Genomic DNA, 25,729 nt, shown 5'->3' with positions numbered 1-25,729 from the left:
GAGAAAGGATGACACTAAAGACTGGGGTCCTGGGGTGTATGTATACTGGTTACTTTCCCTCTGAGCCTCACTGACTGATGCCTTTCTTGTAGAACAGAGAAGAACAAAGGTTTTCTTGGATTCAGAAATGACCTACCTTGGTGGCTGTGGCAGCTCCACCAGCATGGGTTCTGGATGGCTGACTGCTCCCCAAACTGGCTTCTTTTTTCTTGGAAACAGAAAATATTAATTTCAGTTCGAGAGAACACCTGAACAGTGTGCAAATGATCATACCATTAAAACACTTTATTAAACAGCAGTCAGATTAATACGCTACCACACACAATAAATGAAAGTTTGTAATTTTCGCAGTGTTGCCTGAAGAATATCTAAATAATACAAAGATAAGCAAGTTTCGCAAAAATCCTCACCCGAGCAGTCACCATATTGAACCATGAAGTCCTTCCAAAAATGTCATTTCCTATATAGAGCCTACCCCCTTTTTTATGGTTTGACAGAGCATAAAGTCACACAACTTTTCTGGAGGGTGATTTAGTAATAGATCTTAAGGACATAATTATACTTAGAAAATGTTGTCTTAGAGAAATAAAAGCAAGAACTTTTCTATAAAAAGGTAAACCACTATAACATCAAGAAACTGAAAACAGTATACATAGTACTTGGGTATATTGAGAACATATGATGTGTCGAACACATGCTGACTGCCATCAACAAACAGAAGAAAATTCTGAGGTCAATATGGTAGGAACAAAGATATATGAACAAGATATTATTTATACATATATAAATATATATATGTATATATAGAATAACCAAAAGTAACAAGACAAGACATACACAGACAAAATAAAATACAGAGTTATTTCCCACACGGTGTTTCCAGAGTGCCTTGTGTCAAGAGTATCGTCATTGTAGTGCTGGTGACACAGATCTACACAAATAGTAACAGGGCCAGAATGATGTATACATGATGCACAAGCATCAATACCCTAGTTTTGATATTGTGCTATAAATATATCATCAATATCAACATATAATCAATATGGATATAGTAATCAATATCTATGTAAAGAAAATGCAATTAGGAACTGATTACAAATTGCAGAAGAAAACACTGGAGGCATGGTAACAGAAAATGTCCCAACCACAGAGAAACCCTGTCTCGAAAAACCAAAAAAAAAAAAAAAAAAGAAAAGAAAATGTCCCAAAAGACCACAGAGAGCAAAAGAGTCAGAGGAAAGTACAAAGAGCATGTGGGCATTAGTAGGGTGAAGTCAAGCTGCTAGTTCACATGTAACTGTAAATTTCCAAGGAAAGGTGTGAAGGTATAGAAATAAAATACTTTAAAATGATCAAAATGTTTTCAAATTCTATGAGAAATATAAGCCTAACAATCTAAGAATTTTAATAAATCCCAAAGAAGGGTTGGATATTATGACAATGCATTATTATGAAAATACTTCTTCCATTCTGAAACTGGAACTTCTGCTGGATCACACAACCACAGGCCACCTTGTGGTCACTTAAGACTAAAGACTGCTATCCTACTGTGTACTTTGCCTTTAAAGAGGACAATGTAACAACTACCCTTACTTTCCGTGGATTTCCAGATAATCAACTTTTACAACCCAACTTAAGGCATAGCTGTAATCTTGAATTATTTACTCTTCCATGCCCTGACCCAGAGTAATACATATGGTTCAGTTGTTGAAAGCAGTAAATATAAAGGTTGAAATCAACCACCTAAAATTCACAATAAAGTTTGAACACAAAGTTATAGACATAGGGACATTGGCTGATGAACCATGATGACTGTAATACTGTTTGCTGTCTGGGTCGGTTGGGGTCAGTCAGATCCAGTGGCTTAGCCCCTTAGGAAACTTAGTTAAGATTTCTGAGAAGTATCCTCTTCCTTCCCCTATGGGATACTGTCTGAGCTGTTCAATAAAAACAGAGCAAAGTCCTGTACCAAGGATAAAGACACACAGATATACACAGGGAAAGATACACAGACAGAACACAGACACAGATTCACAAGACACCCTTTAGGCAGGCACAGATTCAGACTCGCACAACAGAGAGAAGATGTAAGCCATAGAGATCATGGAGAAGAAAATTCAAATCTGGACCACTCCTGCTTAAATGACTCCAGGAATCTCTATTTTATTATTTTTTTAATGAGACACTGATTCATTCTTGGTGACTTTGATTTAATCACTATTGGAGTTGATTCATGCACAGTATAAAATAAAGGAAAAAGCAGGTTTTCAAGTTTATATTCCCCAGATACTCAGTGATGATGATGCCATCTGCCTCACACAAGGCAGCTGGTGAGATTGCAGCTTATCCCCAACCCAACAATTCTCGTTTCTGTCTTCACATACAGTGAAGATGAGTGTATGAGGGCACTGGCCCACCTTTCTACTTAAGACATAAAAACGAATCCCAGAGTCCAGGGCCCAGGGTTCTGACTCTAGTTTGCAATGATCTACAAGTGACTGCTCTGATGCTATGAACGACAGTTTTGACTACACAAACTTTTGTGTCTGAATGACTGCTGAAGCTTTCAAAGGCTTAACTTGGAAGCTACCATGCTCAAATAACTGCTAAAAATAGGTTTGGGTCCCTGTTTGTTGAACTACTTAAACTGTAGCGCACTATCTGAATATCCTCAAAGGTAAACAAAGGCTTATCTGGAATTAACTAAAATACAGAAATGGAGGGCACATCTCTGAAGGAATTTTACTTAATTTAAATTAGGGAGATCCACTTCTAACCCTGATATTTGAGGCAGGAAGACACATTCTATTAATCTGGATCTGGAGACAGGCAGACATGCTTTTAATCTGGGCCACACCTTGTGCTGAAAGTCTATATAAGTAAGGGAAGAAGGAAGGTTTTGCTCTTTGCCTACTTGCCTTAGCACTGCTAGAAAGCCCATTCTTTTACTAACATTACGTCTACTTCTTCAGAATTCCAGCAACTACCTAGACCAGCTGGAACTCCAGCCTCATGGACTAGGCAACTTAAGGATTCTGGGACTTTCTGTTCACAACCGGCCATTGTTGGGTTAGCCGAACTGCATCCTGTAAATCATTCTAATAAATCCCCTTTATATATGTATATATATTTACATATATAGATTCATTTTATAAATTGTGTTACGCTAGAGAACCCTAATTAATACATATACTTAAGTATATGCATGTACTTAAATACATTCATACATGGACATATATACACACTAACATATAAAAATATATTGTTACATGCATATATGCATACATACAAATTTATAAGTGGCTGAATCCATTTAGTATGACTTGTATACCTGTGTAATATTGACCACTTAGTTCAGATAATCTATCAAACAGTCCATGCCTGGAAAAGAGTGATTCTCTCTTCAGTAGGTATTAGCTGTCCATAGTTCATCATCTGGAGTGGGACCTTGTAAGGTTTCATCGGTATATGTCTTAGCTAGCTGTCTTTTGCTGTATTAAAACACCAAACACCACCATGATGAGAAGCAATTTGGGAAGGAGGGGTTTATTTTAATTTACAACACTCTACTCATATTCTGTCACTGAGAGCAGTCAGGGAAGGAACTCAAGGTTGGAACTTGGAGATGGGAACTGAAACAGAAACCCTGGAAGAACGCTGCATACCAGCTTGCTGCTCATATCTCGCTCAGCCTGCTTTCTTACACAGTCAACACCCACCTGTCCAGGACTGGTTCTACTCATGGTAGTGTGGGCCCTCCCACATCAATCACTAATCAAGAAGTCAACCAGATTTGCCTTATGAAGGAAATTATAAAACTATCAATGGAGAGTCCCCCTTCTAAATCATTGTTGCTTCTGTCAAGTTGGCATAAAACTAACCATGACAGCATGAGAGCTGGTATTGTCATTGTACATGTCTTGTTTAGGAGATCATATTTTTGAGATCTCATGGGTGCAATCTTTGCTGTCATATACAGAATACACTGTCTTGAAGCAGATGTCCTATCCTGGTCCTCTGGTCCTCACAATCTTTTAAGATCCTCTTCTGTGATATTCCTTGAGCCTTAGGTGTAGAGGTTGTTTTGTAGATGTGTCAATGTGGTTGAGCTCCCTGCAATCAATGATTTGGGATTTCCCTCTGTATGCTGTGCATACCAATGGTGAATAAATAAACTAACTTGGCTTGTAGATAGGACATAACTTAGGTAGGCAGGGAAAACTAAACTGATTGCTGGGAGAAAGGAGGCAGAGTCAGGAGAAGACATGGAGCCATTGCCAGAAATAGACATGCTGAAACTTTGCTGGTAAGCCATGACCTCGTGGTGATACACAGATTAATGGAGATGTTTTAAATTCAAATGTAAGAGTTATCAAATAAGAAGCTAGAGCAAATGGGCCAAGCAGTGTTTTAAATAATATAGTTTATGTGTGCTTATATCAGGTCTGAGCTGCCAAGTGGCAGGAATGACCAAGCAGTCTCCATAAAACAAATTGGCACCCACATGGCCAACTAAAATCCATGTAAAACCTAAAAAACTTAAAAAGGAATTCTAGACACAAAAATGAAGAGCTTAACACAGCTTCTTGCTGTTTGGTGGTGGCATGCCACATCTCCTTTAAGAGAGCTTTTCCTGACTCAGCAACAGCAGGAAAAAGCTGCAGTTTTGAAATGCCGGCTTTCTGGGCTATGCTGCCAGAGCGACCTCTGGCTGTTTCAGGAGACCGAGCATTTAAATGAGGTTTTTGAACAGAGTGCTACAACTTGCTTAATGGAAACATAGACTGCCTGTGTGCCTAAAAATGGGGCTGTGAGCCTGGCTCCCAGAGGCAGCAAACAGCTTCGCCATGGTGGACTAGGTGGGGCAAGCAGGCAGTGCCATATTTGCCCTAGCAATGGTGTCACTTAAGTTTATAAGAAGAGCTTAGCCTTTTAAGAAGCACTTCTCATCAGAAAATAATTACAGATATGCAATGAAGACAAACACCTTTAAATGGGACACAGTGATGGATAAATGTACAGAGGTGTGGGAGAAAGAAGAAAAGGACTATAGAAAGTTGGAAAAGAAGCAAATTGTTAAAAAAAAATAAACAAAGTCTTTAAAGAGACAGAATACAGACAGTAATAGATTAAAAGGAGTAAAAAAATAAGCCATGTAAATATGGAAAATTCAGAGACTGGAATATATATATGTACATATATATATATAAATTGTGTTTTCTTCTAATTTTTTGACTATGAAGGAGCTAAGTACAGAGAGACATTTCATTGTATGGGCTGTTAAACTAAACCAGCATATATGTTTTAAAGGTATCTTGAATTCAGAATATGGGTCTAAGGATATGTTGTTTGGAAAAGAGGTTCTTCTTTTGTTTCCACAGAGGATGAGAATCTGTGGATTTCTTCCAGACTAATGTGGTTTGATGGACCAAGACCCTCCAAAAGACCACCTTGAACATGGCTCAAAAAATTACTTTGCCCAATAAACACCAGGACGCAGATTGGAGAATACTATGCCCATATTCCCAAATATTCTTTGTAAATGTTTTTTTACATTTAAAGGGGGATATGCTACAGAGATGAATATTTTACACTGATATGGATCTTGGTTTATTGATACAAATTTAAGATCAATTTTGTTATATATATATATATATATATATATTTCTGATCTTAATTAAAGCATTGTGTTTGTGTAGCTCAATTAAAAATGTAATGTATAATTAAGAAATATAGGTTAATAGATAGTCATACTAACCAAGCTTGTAGTCATGTTAAATGGGTTTTCTAGATATACAGAGATATATTTCAGTTAGGTATTCTTCAAATCTTTCAGAGACCTTCAGAATATGGCATTTAAAATGTTTTAAGAACTTAGGACTTTTCATGACAATGAGACACATCTGCTCCTGGCAGCACCAATTACTTCAAGAGGAAGATGGGCACCAAAGAGGCTCCTTATGGAATTGGTTAGACATCTGGGCAAGTATCTGCTCTAGCCTAGACTGTTTGATGAATTGTACATGCAACACCTGCAGAGAAATGACTGTTGAACTTGCCTAAAAGTGAGACAATCTTTAAGAATTCCTGCTTCATGTTCTGGTTTGAAAATGGATTACCAAAACACAAACTTGTCTGTTTCTCATGTGCCTTCTTGTTTTGAAACAGGGCCTCACACTGTAAATCAGATTGACTTAGTGTAGGAGCAGGGACCACTTGTTTGTCCCAGCCACCTGGCTAGCTTAGCCCTGAAATAAACACACAGAAACTGTATTAATTAAATCACTGCTTGGCCCATTAGCTCTAACTTCTTATTGGATAACTCTTACATCTTAATTTAACCCATTTCTATTAATCTGTGTATCACCACAAGGTCGTGGCCTGCCAGCAAAATTCGAGCACATCTATCTCTGGCAGCAGATCCATGGTGTTTCCCTGACTCTTCTTCCGGCCAGCATTCAGTTCTGTCTTCCCTGCCTACATAAGTTCTGCCCTATCAACAGACCAAAACAGTCTATTTATTCATTAATGGTAATTACAGCACACAGAGAGGACTCCCACACAAAATTTGGGTTTAGGCACCCTGATCTCAGCCTTCCAAGTAGCAATGACAGCTCTGTAACAGAAAACCCATTCAAATGTTCTTAATCCTACCCATGTTTTTCAGAAGAGGGGTAGAGAAAAGAAATGATACATAATTGAAAAAAAGAATTAGTTTCATGAGGCCCTTTTCCAGCAGTTTTGGAAAGAAAAGATACAGTAACTTGTAGTAGCATTTCAATTGTATTTTAATAAATAAAGACTGTCTGAAGATCTGAGACTGAAACAGTCCCATTGGTCACCCTTACAGACCAGGTTATGGTAACACACACCTTTAATCTCAGTAGCCACACTAGTTGCCATAGAAACTGGGCAGTGCATGCCTTTAATGATGGTGATGCATGCCTTTAATTCCAGCCCTATAGAGGATTATAAAATGGGAGGAAACAGTTCTCAGACACCGTTTCATTCTGAGATGCTAGACACAGGATCACTATTTCAGACTGAGGTTAAGAGACAGTGGCTGGCTGTTTTACTTTTTAGATCTTCAGGTTGAACCCCATTTTCTGACCCTGGTTTTACTAATCGCACTTTAGTAACTGAAAAAGCATTAGCCATAATACCATGAATACAAAGGTTAAAATAGTGCTTAATGTAAGACTGTTTCTTGAATTAGCCATAATACCATGAATACAAAGGTTAAGATAGTGCTTAATGTAAGACTGTTTCTTGAATTAGCCGTAATACCATGAATACAAAGGTTAAGACAGTGCTTAATGTAAGACTGTTTCTTGAATTAGCCGTAATACCATGAATACAAAGGTTAAGACAGTGCTTAATGTAAGACTGTTTCTTGAATTAGCCGTAATACCATGAATACAAAGGTTAAAATAGTGCTTAATGTAACTGTTTCTTGAACTATCACCTGGGTCACAATACCTCATCATTTGCCACATGCATTAGAGATTTTTGAGAAGATAATTGTTTTTGGAAACATCTTAGTTATTAAGTATCAATTTCCATGTTTATCTTCTCTAACCAAAAGAAGTAGTCAGAATTTGATGAGATCCCAGAGCTCATAGAATTCTTAATATTGGAAGGCGTTTGGTTCATGGATTATCGTTCATATGTTTACACTCTACTGAATTTGTTTTGTCTAAAGCCATAATTTAAGCTATGAGGGAGAGGAAAGACTTTATGTATTCCAGTTGGAACAGAGCCAAACAGCCTCTACTACAGGGTCAGGAGTTGTGAATTTTCGAGCATCGAACAACGTCAGAACTGTTTCAAATGCTAACAGTCAGGAGAACAGTTTTTCTCCACTTTTGATCTATATTATGACTTGACAGTTTAAGTATGAAGTGAAGGATGCCTTGGCAGAATCAGATCTTTTTTTCTTTCCTAACAGCATCACGCACAGGCTTCTGAGTAGTCCTCCTGAGCCTCTGACAGTAGGACCGGCTTTAATGATCCACATATCACAAAGACTGTGGTAGCAATTAAGCCTACACCAATAATGCCTGTCTATTCAAGATACGATTTTAAAGCTTCCAGATTATAATGCAATTGGTCAGAAAAACAGCATGGAAACTACTTTATCGTGCACTTTGCTGTACCAGAAAAGATTTTCCTTTGCGTGCATCTAGTTTAATCTCTACATCAATTGAGAATGACATCGCAGAGTATATGTCCCCTTTGAAGAATAAAGGACACTGTGATTTCAGACATAAAGTTCCTGCAATTTGTTTCATTAAAATTTATTTAAAAGATAACTAATTTGGAAATATATTTAAAGGGTAGTGTTGGTAAAATAATTAAATAATGTCCAATACTGACATAATATTAAAAATGAAAAATGTTAGTTTCCATATGGGAATTCATTATTTAGTGATTTTTAAAGGAAATGGAATGGAATCTTACATTTATTTTCATTTTAAAAAATTTGCATTTCATAGAAACAAAAACTTTCAATAAAAATATCATTGGTAAGAAACATTGTAAATTAAGGTCCGTAAGGTGGTTCACTGGGTCAAGGTTCTTGCTGCAATCTATGGTGACCTGAGCTTGACCTCTGGGATCCACAGTGTGGAAGTAACTCCTCAAAGACTTTTCCTCTGGCCTCAATAAACACACTGTTGGATAAATGACTTACACACACACATACATACATGCACACTTGCACACTAGCAATGCTGAAGGCTAGAACATAGCACAAAGAAATACTCTGAAGTACATTTTCATGGATATTGGTAGGTTGGAGAGAAAACAGCACATGGCAAGTCCCAGTTCTTGACTCCTCCTTACATATAAATGCTCCAGAACAGAAAAGGAGAAGGAAGAGAGCCCGAACTTACAAAAGCACTTGCTCAATATTGATAATGAAAAAAAAAAATAAGACCACCACTGTATGTTTTTTTATGTATCCAGTCTTTCAGGGCCATATAGCTACTAACCATTCAAAATGAGGCAATTTCTTCTGAGGAAAAGTGGTGAGATCTACTGAGAATATCTGCCAAGAGAGCAGACAGCAGCGTATAATTCTTCCCTAGCAGTTCTTTGAGTGAACAACTCACAATGAATGACGTCCCTGACTGGGACTCTCTTCCCAGAAGAGTGCTTCTTGTGTGCCAGCAGATGTAATCCTCTAAACATCAGTAACAGGACAGAGATGGAAACCCAGTGCCCTCTGGAGAACAAGACTATTACAGGGCACTTCTGTAATGAAGTAGGTCAGCACTGGTAGTACACAATGGAGTGCCATCAATCAAAGCAGATATTCAGGAGGGCAAAAAAGACATACCTCAAAGCAAGGAGAATTGTTCTTCTTGTAACTTTTTATTATTGTTTTTATTGGGCTATATATTTTTCCCATTCCCCTTCCTCCATTCTTCACTCCACCCTTCCTCCTCCCTCTATACCCCATGCTCCCATTTCTTTATATCTTCTTTTGTGTGTGTGTGTGTGTGTGTGTGTGTGTGTGTGTGTGTGTGTGTGTTTTTCGAGACAAGGTTTCTTTGTAGTTTTGGAGCCTGTCCTGGAACTAGCTCTTGTAGACCAGGCTGATTTTATATCTTCTATCCATTTACGAGTGAGTACCCACTGTGTTTGTATTTCTGAGTCTGGGTTACCTCACTCAGGATAGTTTTTTTGTTTTGTTTTTTGTTTGTTTGTTTTTTCTAGTTCCATCCACTTGCCTGCAAATTTCATGATGTCATTTTTTTTTAAAGCTGAGTAATACTCCATTGTGTAAATGAACCACATGTTTTGTATCCATTCTTTAGTTGAGGGTCATATAGGTTGTTTACCGGTTCTGGCTATTGCAAATAATGCTGCTATGAACATAGTTGAAAAAATGTCCTTGTAGTATTATTGAGTATCCTTTGGGTATATGCCCAAGAGTTCTATCTCTGGATCTTGAGGTAGATTGATTCCTAACTTTCTGAGAAATCATCATACTGATTTCCAGAATGACCGTACAAGTTTGCACTTCCACCAGCAGTGGAGGAGTGTTCCCCTGACTCCACATCCTCTCCAGCATAAGCTTTCCTTAGTATTTTTGATCTTAGCCATTCTGACAGAGAATTGTTCTTACAGTGTCTCTACTGAACTAATGTAGATAAAAACAGTTCTCTTCCTTTTGTCTCCATTCTGAATGATCTGTTATTCTAGGCCATCACTGCTCTCCTTCCATGGTGCATTCTCCTGAAAACATCTATTCCCTCCTGCCATTGCATTTGGGTTCTTTTTATATTTGCCATGCTCATAACAAAACAACTCCCGATTCTAATCAGAAGACATTCAAAACTGAGCTCTGTTTTAAAATTGAAACTACCCAAAAGGTTCCTTTCTGAGGGTCACTATGGAGATTTTATTTTCAAGATTTCTGACTAATATTCTTCAATCACATCTTAGTTCAAGATAAATTTTTTAAGACTGGGTAGGTGGTTCAGTGGTCAAAATCATTTGCTGTGTAAACATGAGGATCCAAGTTCAAATTTCGAGATTCATAGGGTGAAAGTCTGTAACCCCAGGGCTCCTCCAGGGACATGGAAGGCAGATCAGGAGAATTCCTGGAAATGGCTAGGTCAACTAACCTTGTATACAGAGCAGAGAAATAACAGAGACTCTGAAAGTTGAAGGCAACTGACCTCTGACCTCTAAACCCATGCACATGGGTACGTGTGCACCTACAGAATCCACATTTACAAACATCATTGCACAGATGCACACAGACATAGCATAGTTCAAATACATATAAAAAATCCCTAAATTTGTCAACTGTTCAATAAGTACACCTTACTTACTACATCATTATTTAATATTGCAAAACAGGAGTCACAATTTTAAAAGCAAAGCAAAAAAAATGATAATAACTATTACAGAAATTACCTCATCTGATCCTTTATTTTCTCCTGATTTAGAGGATGATCCAGAATTCTTTTTGTTAACATGCTAAAAATATAAAAACAGAAAAGCAGGTAATAATTAATAAAGGAAGGTGATATAAGACAATTGCATCTTTAATTCAGAAAGATCAAATGCATAAACAACAACAAAACAAACAAGAAAACAAGCACCCCTTTTATGTTCCCTAGAGAATATTGGAATTCTTCATTATTCAGAGGCTCTAAAAACCATAGGATCATACAGATATTGATTTAGGAGTCAGGAAATCAGTTTATAACTAACCATGTGAAAAACTGATGGTAATGCCTCTTTGGCATCTAATCCCCTGTAAGTATACTTCTCATGGATTTCTGAAGCACGAATTGCTAGTAGGGGAAACATCTGGCTCATTATTGAGATGAGATCTTTTAAAGACCATATTGTATGTGAAGCCATACTTAACCATTAGTTCAGCATGGGCACAAGCAGATATCTAGTAAAAGAACAAAGGTCTACAACCTTACAGGTCACCCATCAGTTCCAACAGTTCTACATTTTCTTAGAGTTCTTCCATCAAATATTCACCAATATGAAATTATAACTATGAAGAGAAAGACCACGCATGTAACTGCTCCTATTTGTGATTTTAAATTTTAATTATGTGCATGAATAGAATCATCATTATTTTCCTACACAATAAAGAAAGATGTAAGTATTTTTATGAGGAACACAGAGTTTCAAGAAGTTCATATAGTCATTTGTTTTGACAATAGGTAAAGTAAGTCAATACATTCACTTTCCTCTATTGATCACTTTTTTTAGAAAAAAATATTTGCATGCTCTTCAGAAGAAGAAACAAAACATTATCTAATTTCTTACTGTGAAAAGTGTTAGGCACTGAAAAAAAATAAGACAAGGGAGTCAAATGTGAGAAAAATGACAGTTCTCTGTTGGTTCCAATTCTGATCATCTTTATTGAAACCAAATTGCAGGGGCTAGAGATGGCTCCATGGTTAAGAGCACAGACTTCTCTTCCAAAGGACACAGGTTTGGATACCAGTATTCACATCGTAACTGACAGCCATCTGTAACTTCAATTCTAGGGGAAAACCCTCTTCTGTCCTCCATAGACACCAGACTTGTACATGGTGCACAGACATACAGGCTAAACATTTATACACTTAGAACAATAAAATAAAAAATAAACCAAATTTGAAAATAATATATTTTCTAGAGAAGAATCAAAACATTGATATGTAGACAGAAATTATAATAATAATAATAATAGTAACAATTTGCATTATCCACAGATATTTTATGACATTCTATATGAACTGAAAAACTGAGCTATCCAATTTTATAAAAGAGAAATTAAGCATACTAGCAATTTGGTGTTTTTAAGACACATATCTAGTAAATGTGAAACAGTCACAAAGCAAGTTTTTTTACTTCAAATCTGTTGTTTCTAATATATCAATAGATATATTAAAAGGAAAAAAATGGCCAAGATAAAAGAACTCACTTATGGCAAGAACATTCCCTTCATTGTATTTTATATGAATAACTTTAAGTGAATGTAAACTTCATCCCCTACAAAAGCACTTTCTGGGATAAGTGAATTGAATCTACTGAAATGAGCCATATTGAACAGTTTGATGAAAAGAATTTCCTGCAGGGCTTATTATTGTTATGTGTCCAGATCAAGGGTTTGCTTATCTAAAAGTGAGAGCAATCGGCAATGAGGAATTAATGAATCTTAAAAAAAAATATAAAACAAAACCAAAAACAAACAACAGGACCTAAAGGCCTATGTATAACACAAATGTGACAATATAGACTTACTGGAACTTAAAGTGGAAGGATTACTTGACCCCTGGAACTTGAAATCAGTCTGGGAAACATGTTGAGACTTGGTCTCATTAAGCATACAAATAATAAGCAGGTCCACAAGTTCACATATACAGTAAAACTATATACCAAGTTATAATTGGTGAACACAATGACAATACTAAGAGCTAGAGAATAATTTCCTCAAATCACACAACCATTAGTTTGAGATTAGCTCTGTAGAACATTCTTGCATCAGCTCCTGAAACAGAAGCTAAATGCTGTATTAGTAATGGACTTTATAAATAAAAAGAAAGTCCAGATACCACAAATGATTTTAAACAGCCAATTAGATGATTGGCTACAAAACTACAGGCCTCCTAGTAGATCAAAACCTAAATAAAGCAAAGGCCTAGATGTAGCCAATCCAGTAATTTATCTGTCTTCAGTCTGTGAAAGCACCCCCACATCCTGCTGATGAAACCTAGCTCTCTTCTAGGTTTTAGTGCTGCCCTAATCATGAATTATATCATATCTCAGAAAAATCTCACTTAAATTTATTTTATTTCACATCTCTAAAAGAGCCACTCAGTGTGAAGATAGTGTCTGGTAAGGTCAAATCTACAAAAACACAGATTTATCCCATCTGTCTCCTTGAAGATTCATAACTCCAGAACCAGGACAGCACATTTGCTTGCTCTCTGTAACCACATCTCCCTTTTCAGTGTCAGCAAAGTAACAACACCCACGGTTTCATTGCTGCTTCACTGCTTTGAGTGCGGACTTTCCTTTCCGGCAGTATGGCATTCCATTCTACAAGAGGAAAAACCTATATTGCTCTTTCCAGTACAAGTCTCCCCTCTCCTTCAAGCAAGGACCTCACTCTGCTTCTTGCTCATGGGGCAAATGTGAGTCATAGACACTACCCACCAGCAGGAGTGTTGATAGAAATTTCCCCATTGAAGTATTAACAATGTGTATGATTTAAACACATTTTTAAAATTCTTTTAATGGAATGCTTTAAATGATTTTTACTGAAGTCCCAATCATTTAGTTTCATACACACACACACACACACACACAAAATCCCCCAAGGCCTAAAGATTCCAAATGCTATTTCCAGAGAGTTATCTGTAATGAGTGTTTTCCAAAATGATGAGTTACAATTTCAACTTTAAAAATATATTATAGGCAGTAGTATTTTTATTAACAAAAAATTACATTTTAAATGAATGGAAAGGTTTTCATTAGCAATAAATGACAATAATAAAAATCACTTATGATCAAGCCCCAACATTTTTTATACCTTCTTAGATAACATTTTTCTAGTGATTTTTTAAATCTAGCATTTTATTAAAGTTTTCTAAACACACATAAATGTTTTAAGAATAATATCCTGATTTTCGGTATTCTCACTACTTAGATTCAGAAGCTAATTAATATTGTTACTGTATGTCTTAGTTGGGGCTATATTGCTGTGATAAAACACCATGGACAAAAAAACTTGGGGAGGAAAGAGGTTTATTCAGCTTACACTTCCATATCACTGTTCATCATCAAAGGAGCAGGATAGGGGTTTAAACAGGGTAACAATCTAGATGCAAAAGCCGATGCAGAGGTCATGGAGGGTGCTCCTTACAGACTTTCTCCTCATGACTTTCTCGGCCTACTTCCATATAGCACCTGTGACCACCAGCCTGCTGTAGGACAATGGTCTTGTACCTGTAAAGATTTGTCACTTGTACTGTTTTAATAAAATGCTGATTGGCCAGTAGCCAGACAGGAAGTATAGGTGGGGTGAACAGGCAGGAAGTATAGTCAGGTGATGAGAACTGAAAAATTCTGGAAAGAGAAAAGGCTCAGTCTACATTCATCACCCAGACACAGAGGAAACAATATGAAAATGCCTTGCTGATAAAAGGTATCAAGCCACGTAGTTAACACAGACAAAAATAATGGATTAATGTACAATATAAGAGTTAATTAATAAGAAATCCTCTGCTAATAGGTCAGTTTATAATTAATGTAGATCTCTGTGTGTTTTTTTGGGACTGAATGGCTCCAGGACCCAGTGGGACAAAAACCTCTGTCAACACCAGCCCAGGGATGGCACCACTCCCAACTAAGAAAGCCAGACCCTATAGAGGCGTTTTCTTAATTGATGTTCCCTCTTCTCAAATGAAACAAAATCATCCAGTACACTATATTTTTGCTATGCTTGCACATACATGGGCACAGGATTATGATGTATACCTGTACTTGAAAGTAAGCTATAAAAGTCTTGAAATTTAACACTAAACATTTCAAATACTAAGCAACTCCTTAAATTTAGCACAGGTCCCAGTATAAACCCATTGCCATTATTATGTCAAGAACATTAACAAAAATTCCCTAATGACATTCAATTTCCAGTAAACAACCACTTTATAATCATTGCCTCATAGCTTCTTGAGGATAATATATATATATATTCCTGCTAATAATATCAAATCAGTTAAATGTTTTCACTGAAATTCAAGTACAGAAAATTCAATGATGAAAATAACTGACCATAATTCATTCATTTATATTGGTGAATAAAATATGTGGGGATGATACACATCATATTTGACACAGATCAGAAACCTACAGTACTCTTTCTAAAAGATAACAAGGAGGACTTAGTTTATTGTTACCATATGTGGCTGGTAGGATGGTCACAGAGGAGAGAAGCATGAGGCAGGGAATGAGTAACAGATTCCAAAATAGAATAGACTATATTATTAAAGGACCACATATGAGGGAAAAGAGACTAGTGACAATATTAGGTACTAGGCATGTGTTCCCCTTTGTTCTCCATAATGACTCTAGGGACCACACACTGTCGCCTCATCTAAGGATAAAGAGAGCTGATGCTCTACTCTGCCAAGATACTTAAAGATTACAGTCTAGTCGAAGATTGCACCATATAGAACCAGGTATAATCTATATAGGATTTTGTGATTTGCATCTAGTCTTTAGGGTAATATAGCTCTCTAACATGAAAGCAAAACAGCAGAGCAAAACATCTTCCGATTCTAAAACCAATCTGTAATATGTGTGAATTAGAGGAAAAGTCAAAGTCAGAAAAGAGCAAGAGGGGAAACCACACAGGGCTAAGACAGGGAGAGGTGGCCAATGCTGCAGGAGATTAGTGGCAGATGTGTGTTTGGGACGGGTAATAGTTAAAAGACTTTTTCTGTCTTACATCAAGGAGGAATAATCCTCCAAATCCATTCTATCCCATACACTGGCAGAAATTTGGCAAGGACAGCTGTCCAGAGTCCTCATTCTAAGACATAGTATTATATGCTTGAAATAGTTCCCCACAGCAAAGACACAAACCTATGAGGAAGTTAGGAGTCTACAGGGTTGCGGCAGGAGCTCTTACCCTGCTACGAACTTCCACCAGGCTTCAGCTTTGCAGAAACTGGAGACCTCTCTTAGTGTTATCTAGACACACACAGGTCCACGCACAGACAAGTGGGATATAAACATCTGCCTACAAGGAAAGGCAGAGAACAAGGAATTCCAGTAGTATAAGAGGTGCCTAAGACTAGTGAGACTAGTGTGCTTCTGAAACTAAGGATTAAAAAGAAAAAGATATAAAGTTTCTTTCAGGAGGAAACAGATACAATCTGTAAGAATGGTTGCATCAATCTAGAAATAAACTTTAAAATACTGATCATGTACTTTAATGAGTAAATTACATGATTAAAGAGTGTGATGTCTAAAAAAAATTGCTTGAAAAATTGAAAATGTTACTTGAAAACTGTCCTTCAACTTGGAGATAGGTCACTCAGATGTACACAGCCACGCCCAGAGACATAACGGCAAAACTGTGAAGCAAGGACAAGGTTTTCTTCAGAGCCCTGGATCTCCCCAGCACAAGAAACCCAGCTGTCGATGCTGTCACAAACTTGGACATGATTTGTTCCAGTGCCCTCCTGAGGACAGAAACCACCCAGTTAGTCTAGCAAGGCTTCCCTCCCGCCCAGCACGCGACAAGCACTGAAGGAGTTTTGGAAAACACCTGAGCCAGTGTGTAGGATATTAGATTGTGCCTGTGTAGGTCAGGAAGTCTATCTATTTTTCTAAAATTCCTCTGCTATTTCTATTATGCATCCAGAACCAGGAACTACTGGTTTTGAAGTGTAGTAATATGAGCGGCGGGGCTGCGTCCCCAGCACCCGATGGCTTTACCCAAAATAATTACACGGAAACTGTATTCTTTTAATCACTGCCTGGCCCATTAGCTCCAGCCTCTTATTGGCTAGCTTTTATATATTGATCTAGCCCATTTCTAATATTCTGTGTAGCACCACGAGCTGGCTTACCAGGAAAGATCTTAACCTGCGTCTGTCTGGAGTGAGAGAATCATGGCGACTCACTGACTCGGCTTCTTTCTCCCAGCATTCTGTTTTGTTTACTCCACCCACCTAAGGGCTGGCCTATAAATGGGCCAAGGCAGTTTCTTTATTAAATGAAAGTAACTCCTCCATCATTGAAGGGAGTCTTGTAGACACCATTACAGAACTCTTTGCTTCTTAGAACACCAACTGAGCTGGTATTATGGGGAGTTTCCCAGGGTCAGGCAGGCTATATAGTTCTATATAGTCTGGGGAAACAGACTGCTCAACCATGGAGCTCAGTGCTCTATTTTCTCTGGCCCAATTCCAAGCCTTGTAGGAAAGGACCATACTTCCTATGTGTACTGCTGTCTATCTCTCAGTAAAGCAAACAAACAGCTACTTGATTGGCACTTGCTTACTGATGACTATCTGAATGCACATATTGCCTTTCTAACCAGACGGAAATTATATCCTCTCTTTTTATGGTCATGGCAGGTGAGACTATGAATTGCAAAGCTTGTTTAAATGCATTTATTTCCATAAGCCTTTAAAAATCCCCTAAGAAGTATGTCTGGTCTTTTTAGGTCACTAAACTAGATAAAGAAGGAAGGTTGAGAAATAGGTTTAAAATTTAAGAGTCCATGTGCAAATTGAAGCTTTCCAAAAGAAAACAACAACAAAACCTTATATGTTTGTATGTGCTTTGCTAGTTGAAGCCAAAGGGCCAAGATGTAAAGCTGCTTTTGCTTCAAAACGGCAGTCCTGGCTGTGTACCTGGAGTGGCTCCCTTCACCACATCTCTGTTGGTATCAGAAATCTTGGCTGGCCAGTTTGCAGAATGGATAATCTCAAACTGGGTTTGGCCAGTAGTGTCTGTGAGAATCTAGAGCAGTGATTCTCAACTGCTCTGGTAGTCAAATGACCCTTTCACAGAGATCACCTAAGACCATCAGAAAACACAGGTATTTACACTATGACTCATAACGTTAGTAAAATTACATTTATGAAGTAGTAATGAAAATAATTTCATGGTTAGAGGTCACAATATGAGGAAACATTAGGAAGGTTGAGAACCACTGACCTAGAGTGATATGAATGTATGTGTCCCCCGCACCACAACCTTCTCTGTGATCTCAGGGCCTCTCAAGGATATACTGTCTGCAGACCAAAAGAATTGTCATTTTGGCTTCTACATGACCAAAATGCAGCTCACTTAGTTCCTCCTGCCTATGGTTATTGTAGCTTCTCCAGCTTCTAAAGTCTGATTACCTCACCTTTCTCTGTTGGTTTTCCAATCTTTGTTTTCTATTCCTGTCTCACATTCCCCTAGACTTAAATGCTCAGAATCACATCTGTCTCTTAGTTGATGCAGTAAACTGACAGACTGGAGAGCCCTGAAGGTCACGTAGTCTTAGGTAAATAATTCAACCTTTTAGTTTCTCCTAATTTAATAGAGAAAGGTAACTATCCCAGTATATTTTCAATTTTAAGGTGGAACCTGGCCCAATGTTCAGTTATTTTTTTCTTTTCTGGCTAATAATAGTTTTAATTAAGAATAATTGAAAAATGTGTTATTGCAGAAAGAATAAGATTTTAGAATTTTCTAAGCCCATGTTTTTTGCTGCACTGGCAGAGGGAATATAGTTAACAACTATAGAGAACAGAAGTAGGCCTCAAAGACAAAGCTGTTCTTAAAAAGTACAATCAAGTGATGCCACAGAGCTTTTCCTCTTGGTATCAGCCTGATTGTGTGAAATGTATAAGAGAACTAAGCATAGATATGAAAGTTTCACTTTCTATGTCAGGAAACAGCTGGGAAAGGAATTTCATGTTTCACTATCTCCAGTTGCCATGGTGAGCGTTTGTTTGGTGCTCTGGCACATCACTGCGCATGAGACTGTCTCCTACCAGATCATACCAGAGCACATTAACTGCATGTAGAATGAAAAGTCCATTCTTTCCAACAGCCTACAACTTGGCTGTGCATGAAACACTTCAAGTGGCAATTCACACGCATTAAAATACTTCGTGTAAGAGCAGATCTGATGATAAAGCAAGACTGGCACAATCTTGGTCATTAATGACGCAACTTGATTTGTGACAGTTCATTATATCCCTTTTCTTCTATATGTATGTAAAGTTTTACTAAGAAAACGTTTTGAAAACTTTAGGTGACTCTTATCTCAGGAATATTTGCCGCATTGAGTTATCCAAACGCAAAATCCTAGCTATTCTAGTTAAAACTGAAAAATGTGAAAACTCACAGAAAAGATATATATGTATATATATATATATATATATATATATATATATATAGTTTACTAACTATAAAAAAGAAAAATCAGTGAGTGTCCATTAGAAGCTAATGTTGTGGGAACAAAATAGAAAATATCAAAGAACGTGGACCAGTAAGATGGCTCAGTGGGTAAAGACACTTAGCAGCAAGCCTGGTAACTGAGTTTGATTCCCAGCAGCCACACAGCAAGTAAGAGAGACCTGGTTCCCCCAACTGTCCTATGCCCTCCACACGAACACTATGGCATACGGATACCACCCATGCCCCACGACACACTCCCCTTGAACGAACTAGAGCTTTTTCTAAAGTGATAATTTATCCAACCAAGTTTCTTCACATGGAACAGTTTTTGTAATTTTTTTAACTGGTAAAATTTGATAGACATTTTTTCAAAATTATGATAGTCATAAAACTTTCTTAATAAGTTTTCTTTTATATTACTTTATAAATAATATCAATCAAAATTTCCACTTTTTCCCCTCCTCCCACTCCACCCCCACTCCCCCACTAATCCTCCCCCTCTCCCCTTCAGTCCTAAGAGAGGGCAGGGAAGCCTGCCCTTTAGGAAGCTCAAGGCCCTCCCCCCTCCATCCAGGCTTAGGAAGCTGCACATCCAAATAGACTAGCACGTGTAGTAGAGACAAATCCCAGTGCCATTATCATTGGCTTCTCAGTCAGCCTCAATTGTCAGCCACATTCAGAGAGTCCGGTTTAATCACATGCTCGTTCAGTCCCAGTCAAGCTGGATTTGGTGAGCTCCCATTAGAACAGGCACACTGTCTCAGTGGGTGGACCAACCCCTCTTGGTCCTGACTTCCTTGCTTGTTTTCTCCCTCCTTCTGCTCTTCAACTGGACCTTGGGAGCTCAGTCCAGTGCTCCAATGTGGGTCTCTGTCTCTATCTACATCTGTCACCAGACGAAGGTTCTAAGGTGATTTTCAAGATATTCAGTCTGACTACAGGACAAACCAAGTTCAGGCACCCTCTCCTCCACTGCCCAGGGTCCTAGCTGGGGACATCCCCGTGGACTCCTGGGAACCCCTCTAGAGCCAAGCCTCTTGCCAACCCCAAAATTACTCCCTTAATTAAGATATCTCCTTCCCTGCTCCCATATCCGTCCTTCCTCCATCTCAACCATCCCATTCCCCCAAGCTCTCCCCAACCCTCCCCTTCTCCCTTCTCTCTCCCCCTCTCCTCTTTCCCGCACCCCACGCCCACCCCCATGCTCCCATCTTTTGCCTGGCGATTTTGTCTGCTTCCAATTTCCAAAAGGATCTATATATGTTTTTCTTTGAGTTCACCATATTACTTAGCTTCTCTAGGATGGCAAACTATAGACTCAATATTTTTTGTTTATGGCTAGAAATTTTCATAAAAAGAAAATAAAACAACATGAGGAACAGAACTTTACTGTCGTGCTAAAAAGATTTACATCTTAAAACTATCCCAAAGTGGGAAAAATGAAGGTTTGACTGACCCACCCCGCAAGCCCTGAAATAGCCTTCTTGGAACTAATTATCCCCTTGTTCACTTGGGACTCTCAAATGGACACCCCGAGTTTCCACCCCAGAGAGCCACACCACTTTTTTAAAAGCACTTGCATAATATAATTAACTTTCTGAGAAGTTTGAAAACTGATTAAATAACAATACCATATGTTCCTTTAAAAGGCTTTAATGCAATGGAAAATGATCCATTCAGGGATGGCCAGGCAAAAAATAGTGACATTTAACCTCTTAATTATTGCTACCCTAAATACTATGCCCTTTGTGCAGACCCTAAAATTCACTGTAGCAAAGTCATCTGTTTTGCCATGGGAGTTTGCAACACTTTGCCCAGCCTGGCTGAAAAGATGGAGTCTTCCAGATGACTGGGCTTCTTGTCTGTGCTCTCGCTATGGCTATGAATCTAATTAAACTAAGAAACACCTTTAATTATCACAAGATAATAGAATCAACTTATGAGTCAGGAATCTGATTAGTAATGTGACCCAAATTTACTATTAAGTCTGATAATTATAATGTTTATAAGATATTCTTTATATGTAGCTTTTTAATATCTTATGAAGTGACTTTTTTATCATAATCAGAAATTTTTTTCAGACAGCAATGGTGTTCAGTGTGACAATATACAATACTACATTTCTTTGGCTGGCTTTACAGATAGCATGCTCTTACATGAACACAACTTCACATTATTCTAATTTTATTGTGCCTAAAGTTAGATCATTCACATTATTTTTAGCATTTAAAGAATCCCACTAAAGGTACTCTAATTATAGGATTTACTAGACGTATTCTGAGATGGAGGTGTGTGCAGCCATCCTTTGGTATCTTTTGGAAACTGACTTCAGGAACCAAATCCTGCAGACACTCAAATGGCTTATCTAAAATGACATGTTACATCTACCTATGCACAGTCTCCCATGTGTGCTTTATAATAACCAATATTAAGACATTTCAACAGTTTTACACTATTTTGTTTGAAGAATAATAACAAAAAATTGGTGCCTGTTCAGTAAAGACACATTTTTGTAAATTATTTTTGATTGTGGCTGAATACAGGGACAAAAGGGTCCAACTGCATATCTTTATTCCTTGGTACATAAACAAATCAACTATATATATGGAAAATGTATGCATATGTTGTATATACATAGAATATATATACAACATATGCATGTATATGTATTTATATGTTAAAAACTGATTCTAAAAACAACTAGAAAGAGATTTATGAACAAACTCTGCATGCCCCAAAGCTGCATTTTATATATGTATATTGTTGAGAGGAAGTACTACATGACTTCTATTTAATTCTTACAGTGATCTGTGATCACATATAAATGGCTTTTTTTTTAAGTTTAGGAACTGTCTCTCTAGAGCTCTCCTGTCTGATGCTATGCCACTAGCCACCGTGACAAGTAAATGCTCTTGTGGGAACTGCAAATTGGGAGATAATATAGGTATAAAATACAAAGCACATCCAGATTTTAAATAATTAATACAAAAAAGAGGTGAGTTACCATAATTGTTAGAACATAATTACATGCTCAAGTGTTACCTGGGATGGGGATGTTAACAAAAATGTTACTAGCATTAATTTTACCTCTTAAAACATTTGTGTGAATGTGGCTGTTAAATTTTTTAAAACCATTTGTCGCTCACCGTACGTTTCTGTTAAAGTCAGAGCCTGATTACAGGCATGCTGAAGATTCTACAAGTTACCATCAAGCAGAAGTCTTTAAGCAATAGTTCTCAAAGCGGATTCTAGTGGATATTTTAGCAGAAACAGCAAAGTGGCTAGCACATTACAGTAGGTAATAAATGAAAAGATTTAGACCATCTTCATCTAAGGAATCTGGCACAATTTCCTTTAGGCAATGCTGAGTTTGGGTGGAGAAGTCTGTTAGTTGAACACCTGTCATCCATATTTGCAGATAATTTAATTGTTGGACAGTTATCACTCAAAGCAAACTTTTGCTCTTAGAACACATCAATAAAACTACATGCTTAAATAGCACAGAAAAGAATAATGGGGAATACTCATGAAGAAGCATCATTGGAAATATGAATGTGGCATGTCCAGAGAATCTACTCCTTATGTTTATCTTGGCTATTTTACAGAAAAAGAAATCTATTTTAAAAGACTGACTTATTGATAGTTTTGCCAACTGAGTTAAGATCACGCAAGAAGCTAGCACACCTAGGTGACCAATTTCTAATTCGAACACACAGTTGCTAGATGCAATGACTGCCTCGTTAGTAATTAATTTTACCATAGCACATGCTGAAAGGAGGTAGACCTAAATTTTTGAAATTCCAGCCATAAATCAACTTATGTCTCTCTGTCAACAAAGTGTTTGTGAAGCCTTTTTTGTTTGTTTGTTCGATTGTTTTAATTTAATGTTAAAACCTCCTCGCTCCCTGGTTTCAAAACATTACAAAGGCCAGCTTGACAGGGTATCGCACCTAACTGGTAGGACAGACATTCAGTGCACTAAACAAATAGAACACATTTATCCGCTTGCAAAGTAAAATACAGTAGTGAGATATTCTTATTCTCTCCCATCCCAGCCCATTGTTCACCTCTCTCTCCATTGCTTTCGTTTCATTTCAGTTGCTCTCTGATGTTTTCTTCTTTTCCATTCCCCTCCCTCCTCTTTCGAGTTTGAAACTGCACGTCCAGCATTCTTTTTAAGTTTTTAGCTTTATTTAGCAGTTGAAAAACTAGATCTGGGCTCCAGTGGCTCTTGTATCCAGGCATGCGTTCCAAAGGACAGAATTAAGGATTACTTTCCATTTAACTTGGTGCACCTAGCTCCTAGACTCTACAGCCCAGAGCGCATCCGCATACCACAGAAGGGTGAGCCTCTGCCTTTTGCCCCAGCCTAACCAGGTTTGCAAGGAGGTCGCACCCATCCGTCTCCATTCCTGCCCTTACAAACTTCTGACAGTATTTCCTCTACCACCCACATGGGCGAAGTAAATACACTCCCTTCCCCAGTCCTGCCGAGGCTCCTTCTATTTACCGTCTTGTACCACCAACTTGCGAATGCCATGGCGCCAACCCAGACTTGCTCTAGCCGTGCGGCTGGGGATCCGTCGACGACGCAGAGTGAAGTGGTGGCCCCAGGCTGACTCTCCCAGGCTAGGACCTTACTGGCACCCCGCTGGGCGCCCCGCAGCCGCTCGGTGGGAGGGCGCTAAGGGGAGGGACACTAGGATCCGCCCACCGCTACCGCGGCCCCGCCCCATCCGACTTGGCCTGAGGCTGGTTAGGGAAGAGGTGTCGGTTCTTCAGGGTGCCACTCCCTACAGGTTTGGGGGCGACTTCACACAGAGGACAGGCCCCCTTATCCAGTGACGCGAGCCCACTCACTCTGGAGATCCCGAGTGAACTTTACCCCCCTTCCACGCCCATGCGCACGCCTGTTTCATTAGCCCACTTTTCTCCACGAGCCCCCGTACCCCACTAACGTCACTACCCAGTACGAAGAGCCTCGGGCCACCTGCTTTCCCGCAGGCACTGAGCCCTGATCCTTTCCCGGATCCTGGAAGGTGCCAAGCCCGGACAGGTTAGACAACGCCCCAGGACTGAGGCGGGCCACTCCTGGAGCAGGATCCCTCTGCCGCTAGCCCCGGGGCAGCTCAGGCTGGGGAGCTACTCACCTCCTGGGTGTGGCGGTCTGCAGCGGCGCGCCGAGGCCTGGGGGAGGCGGCGGGCTTCCTACCCGGCTGGGACATTCTGGGGAAGGCGCTGCGGGCTCAGCCTCAGGGGTAGGCGCAGAAGCTACCAGACGCCCGGGCCAGAGCTCGGGGCGGGAGCGGCCGGACTGCGCAGTGAAGTAGCTTTCCGACCCAGCCCTGAGCCCGCGCCCCGCTCCCCTTTGCCCCGCTAGGCCCTCCCCTTCCTGCCCGCAGCTCACAGCGGCCGGCCTGACTTGTCACTGGCCCAGAACCGCAACTTAACACCCTCCGCTCCGGGTTTGTACCCTCTCCGGGCGAGCCCCAGAGCTGTCTCGGTGGGACACAAACAGGGGGAGCCGGAGGTTGCCGTTCCCGGGTCGACTTTAGGCCAAACTAGCGATTGTGCAACCAGAGAGTTAGACTGGGGCGTGGCCTAGACCCTCTTTACGAAGAATTTGGAGAATTAGACACCTTTCCTTCAATCTGTCATTAACTCAAATGTAGCCTAAGTTTGAACTCGTTGAAAGCGGATTTTAAAAACAAATTGGTCTCTGAGTGTGAGCATGCATTTGGGTACTTGTGCGTTTTATGTCCTTTTTATTTATTTATTATTATTAATAATAATTATTATTATTATTGCAATTCTGCAAGTTTCCTAATGTTTTACAAGCAGGAGCCTGCCGGCCCTGGTCCAAACCGGTAGATAAGCACAGATTTTAAACTCTTACATCCTTTTCTGAAGGCTGTGGGTTTTGTTTCTGAGGTTGTTTTGCTTTTGTGTTGGGCTGATCTTAGGCAGCACTTCCTGGTTTGAGGTTAGATGTAAAATTTAACAATCCCTTGGCGTGCTCACCCAAAGAGTCTGCCAGCCTGCAGCTGCTGTTGGCTGGTGCAGGCAATGGAAAAGCCTGCACCACTGCAATAGGATCGTCCCTTCTGGCCTTAAGACAACATGCTGGAGTGCTGATTTAGACAGTTGGAGAGATGGAAGTCCGACTAATCATGCTATAAGGAGCTTGGCAGAATCAAAATATACTAAAGATAACAATGCTATTCCTCAGGCTTTGCTTGACTCAGAATTCACATTAGTAGAATTCACAGAACCTATTACAGCCATGAAT

General features: G+C 39.0%; 1 protein-coding gene across 3 annotated transcripts in view; it reads right to left on the bottom strand.

Moving 5' to 3' along the window:
• Nucleotides 1-24,989, bottom strand: part of Cast (calpastatin) — a 113,593-nt gene extending 88,604 nt beyond the window's left edge. For 2 of the 3 annotated variants that reach the window (XM_057789641.1, XM_057789643.1), the window contains exons 1-3: nucleotides 24,591-24,989; nucleotides 10,930-10,992; nucleotides 137-208 (exon numbers count right to left, since the gene is read on the bottom strand). In XM_057789641.1, the coding sequence (XP_057645624.1) occupies nucleotides 137-208; nucleotides 10,930-10,992; nucleotides 24,591-24,665 (210 nt within the window). In that variant the 5' untranslated portion in view covers nucleotides 24,666-24,989. Of the gene's footprint in view, nucleotides 1-136; nucleotides 209-10,929; nucleotides 10,993-23,950; nucleotides 24,059-24,590 lie in introns of those variants that run through there. The other variant, XM_057789642.1, reaches the window with a different exon arrangement.
• Between the last annotated feature and the right edge of the window lie 740 nt (nucleotides 24,990-25,729).

This window comes from Chionomys nivalis, chromosome 15, assembly GCF_950005125.1.
Source record: "Chionomys nivalis chromosome 15, mChiNiv1.1, whole genome shotgun sequence".
NCBI lineage: Eukaryota > Metazoa > Chordata > Mammalia > Rodentia > Cricetidae > Chionomys > Chionomys nivalis.
This window is presented reverse-complemented; position numbering and strand designations above follow the sequence as displayed.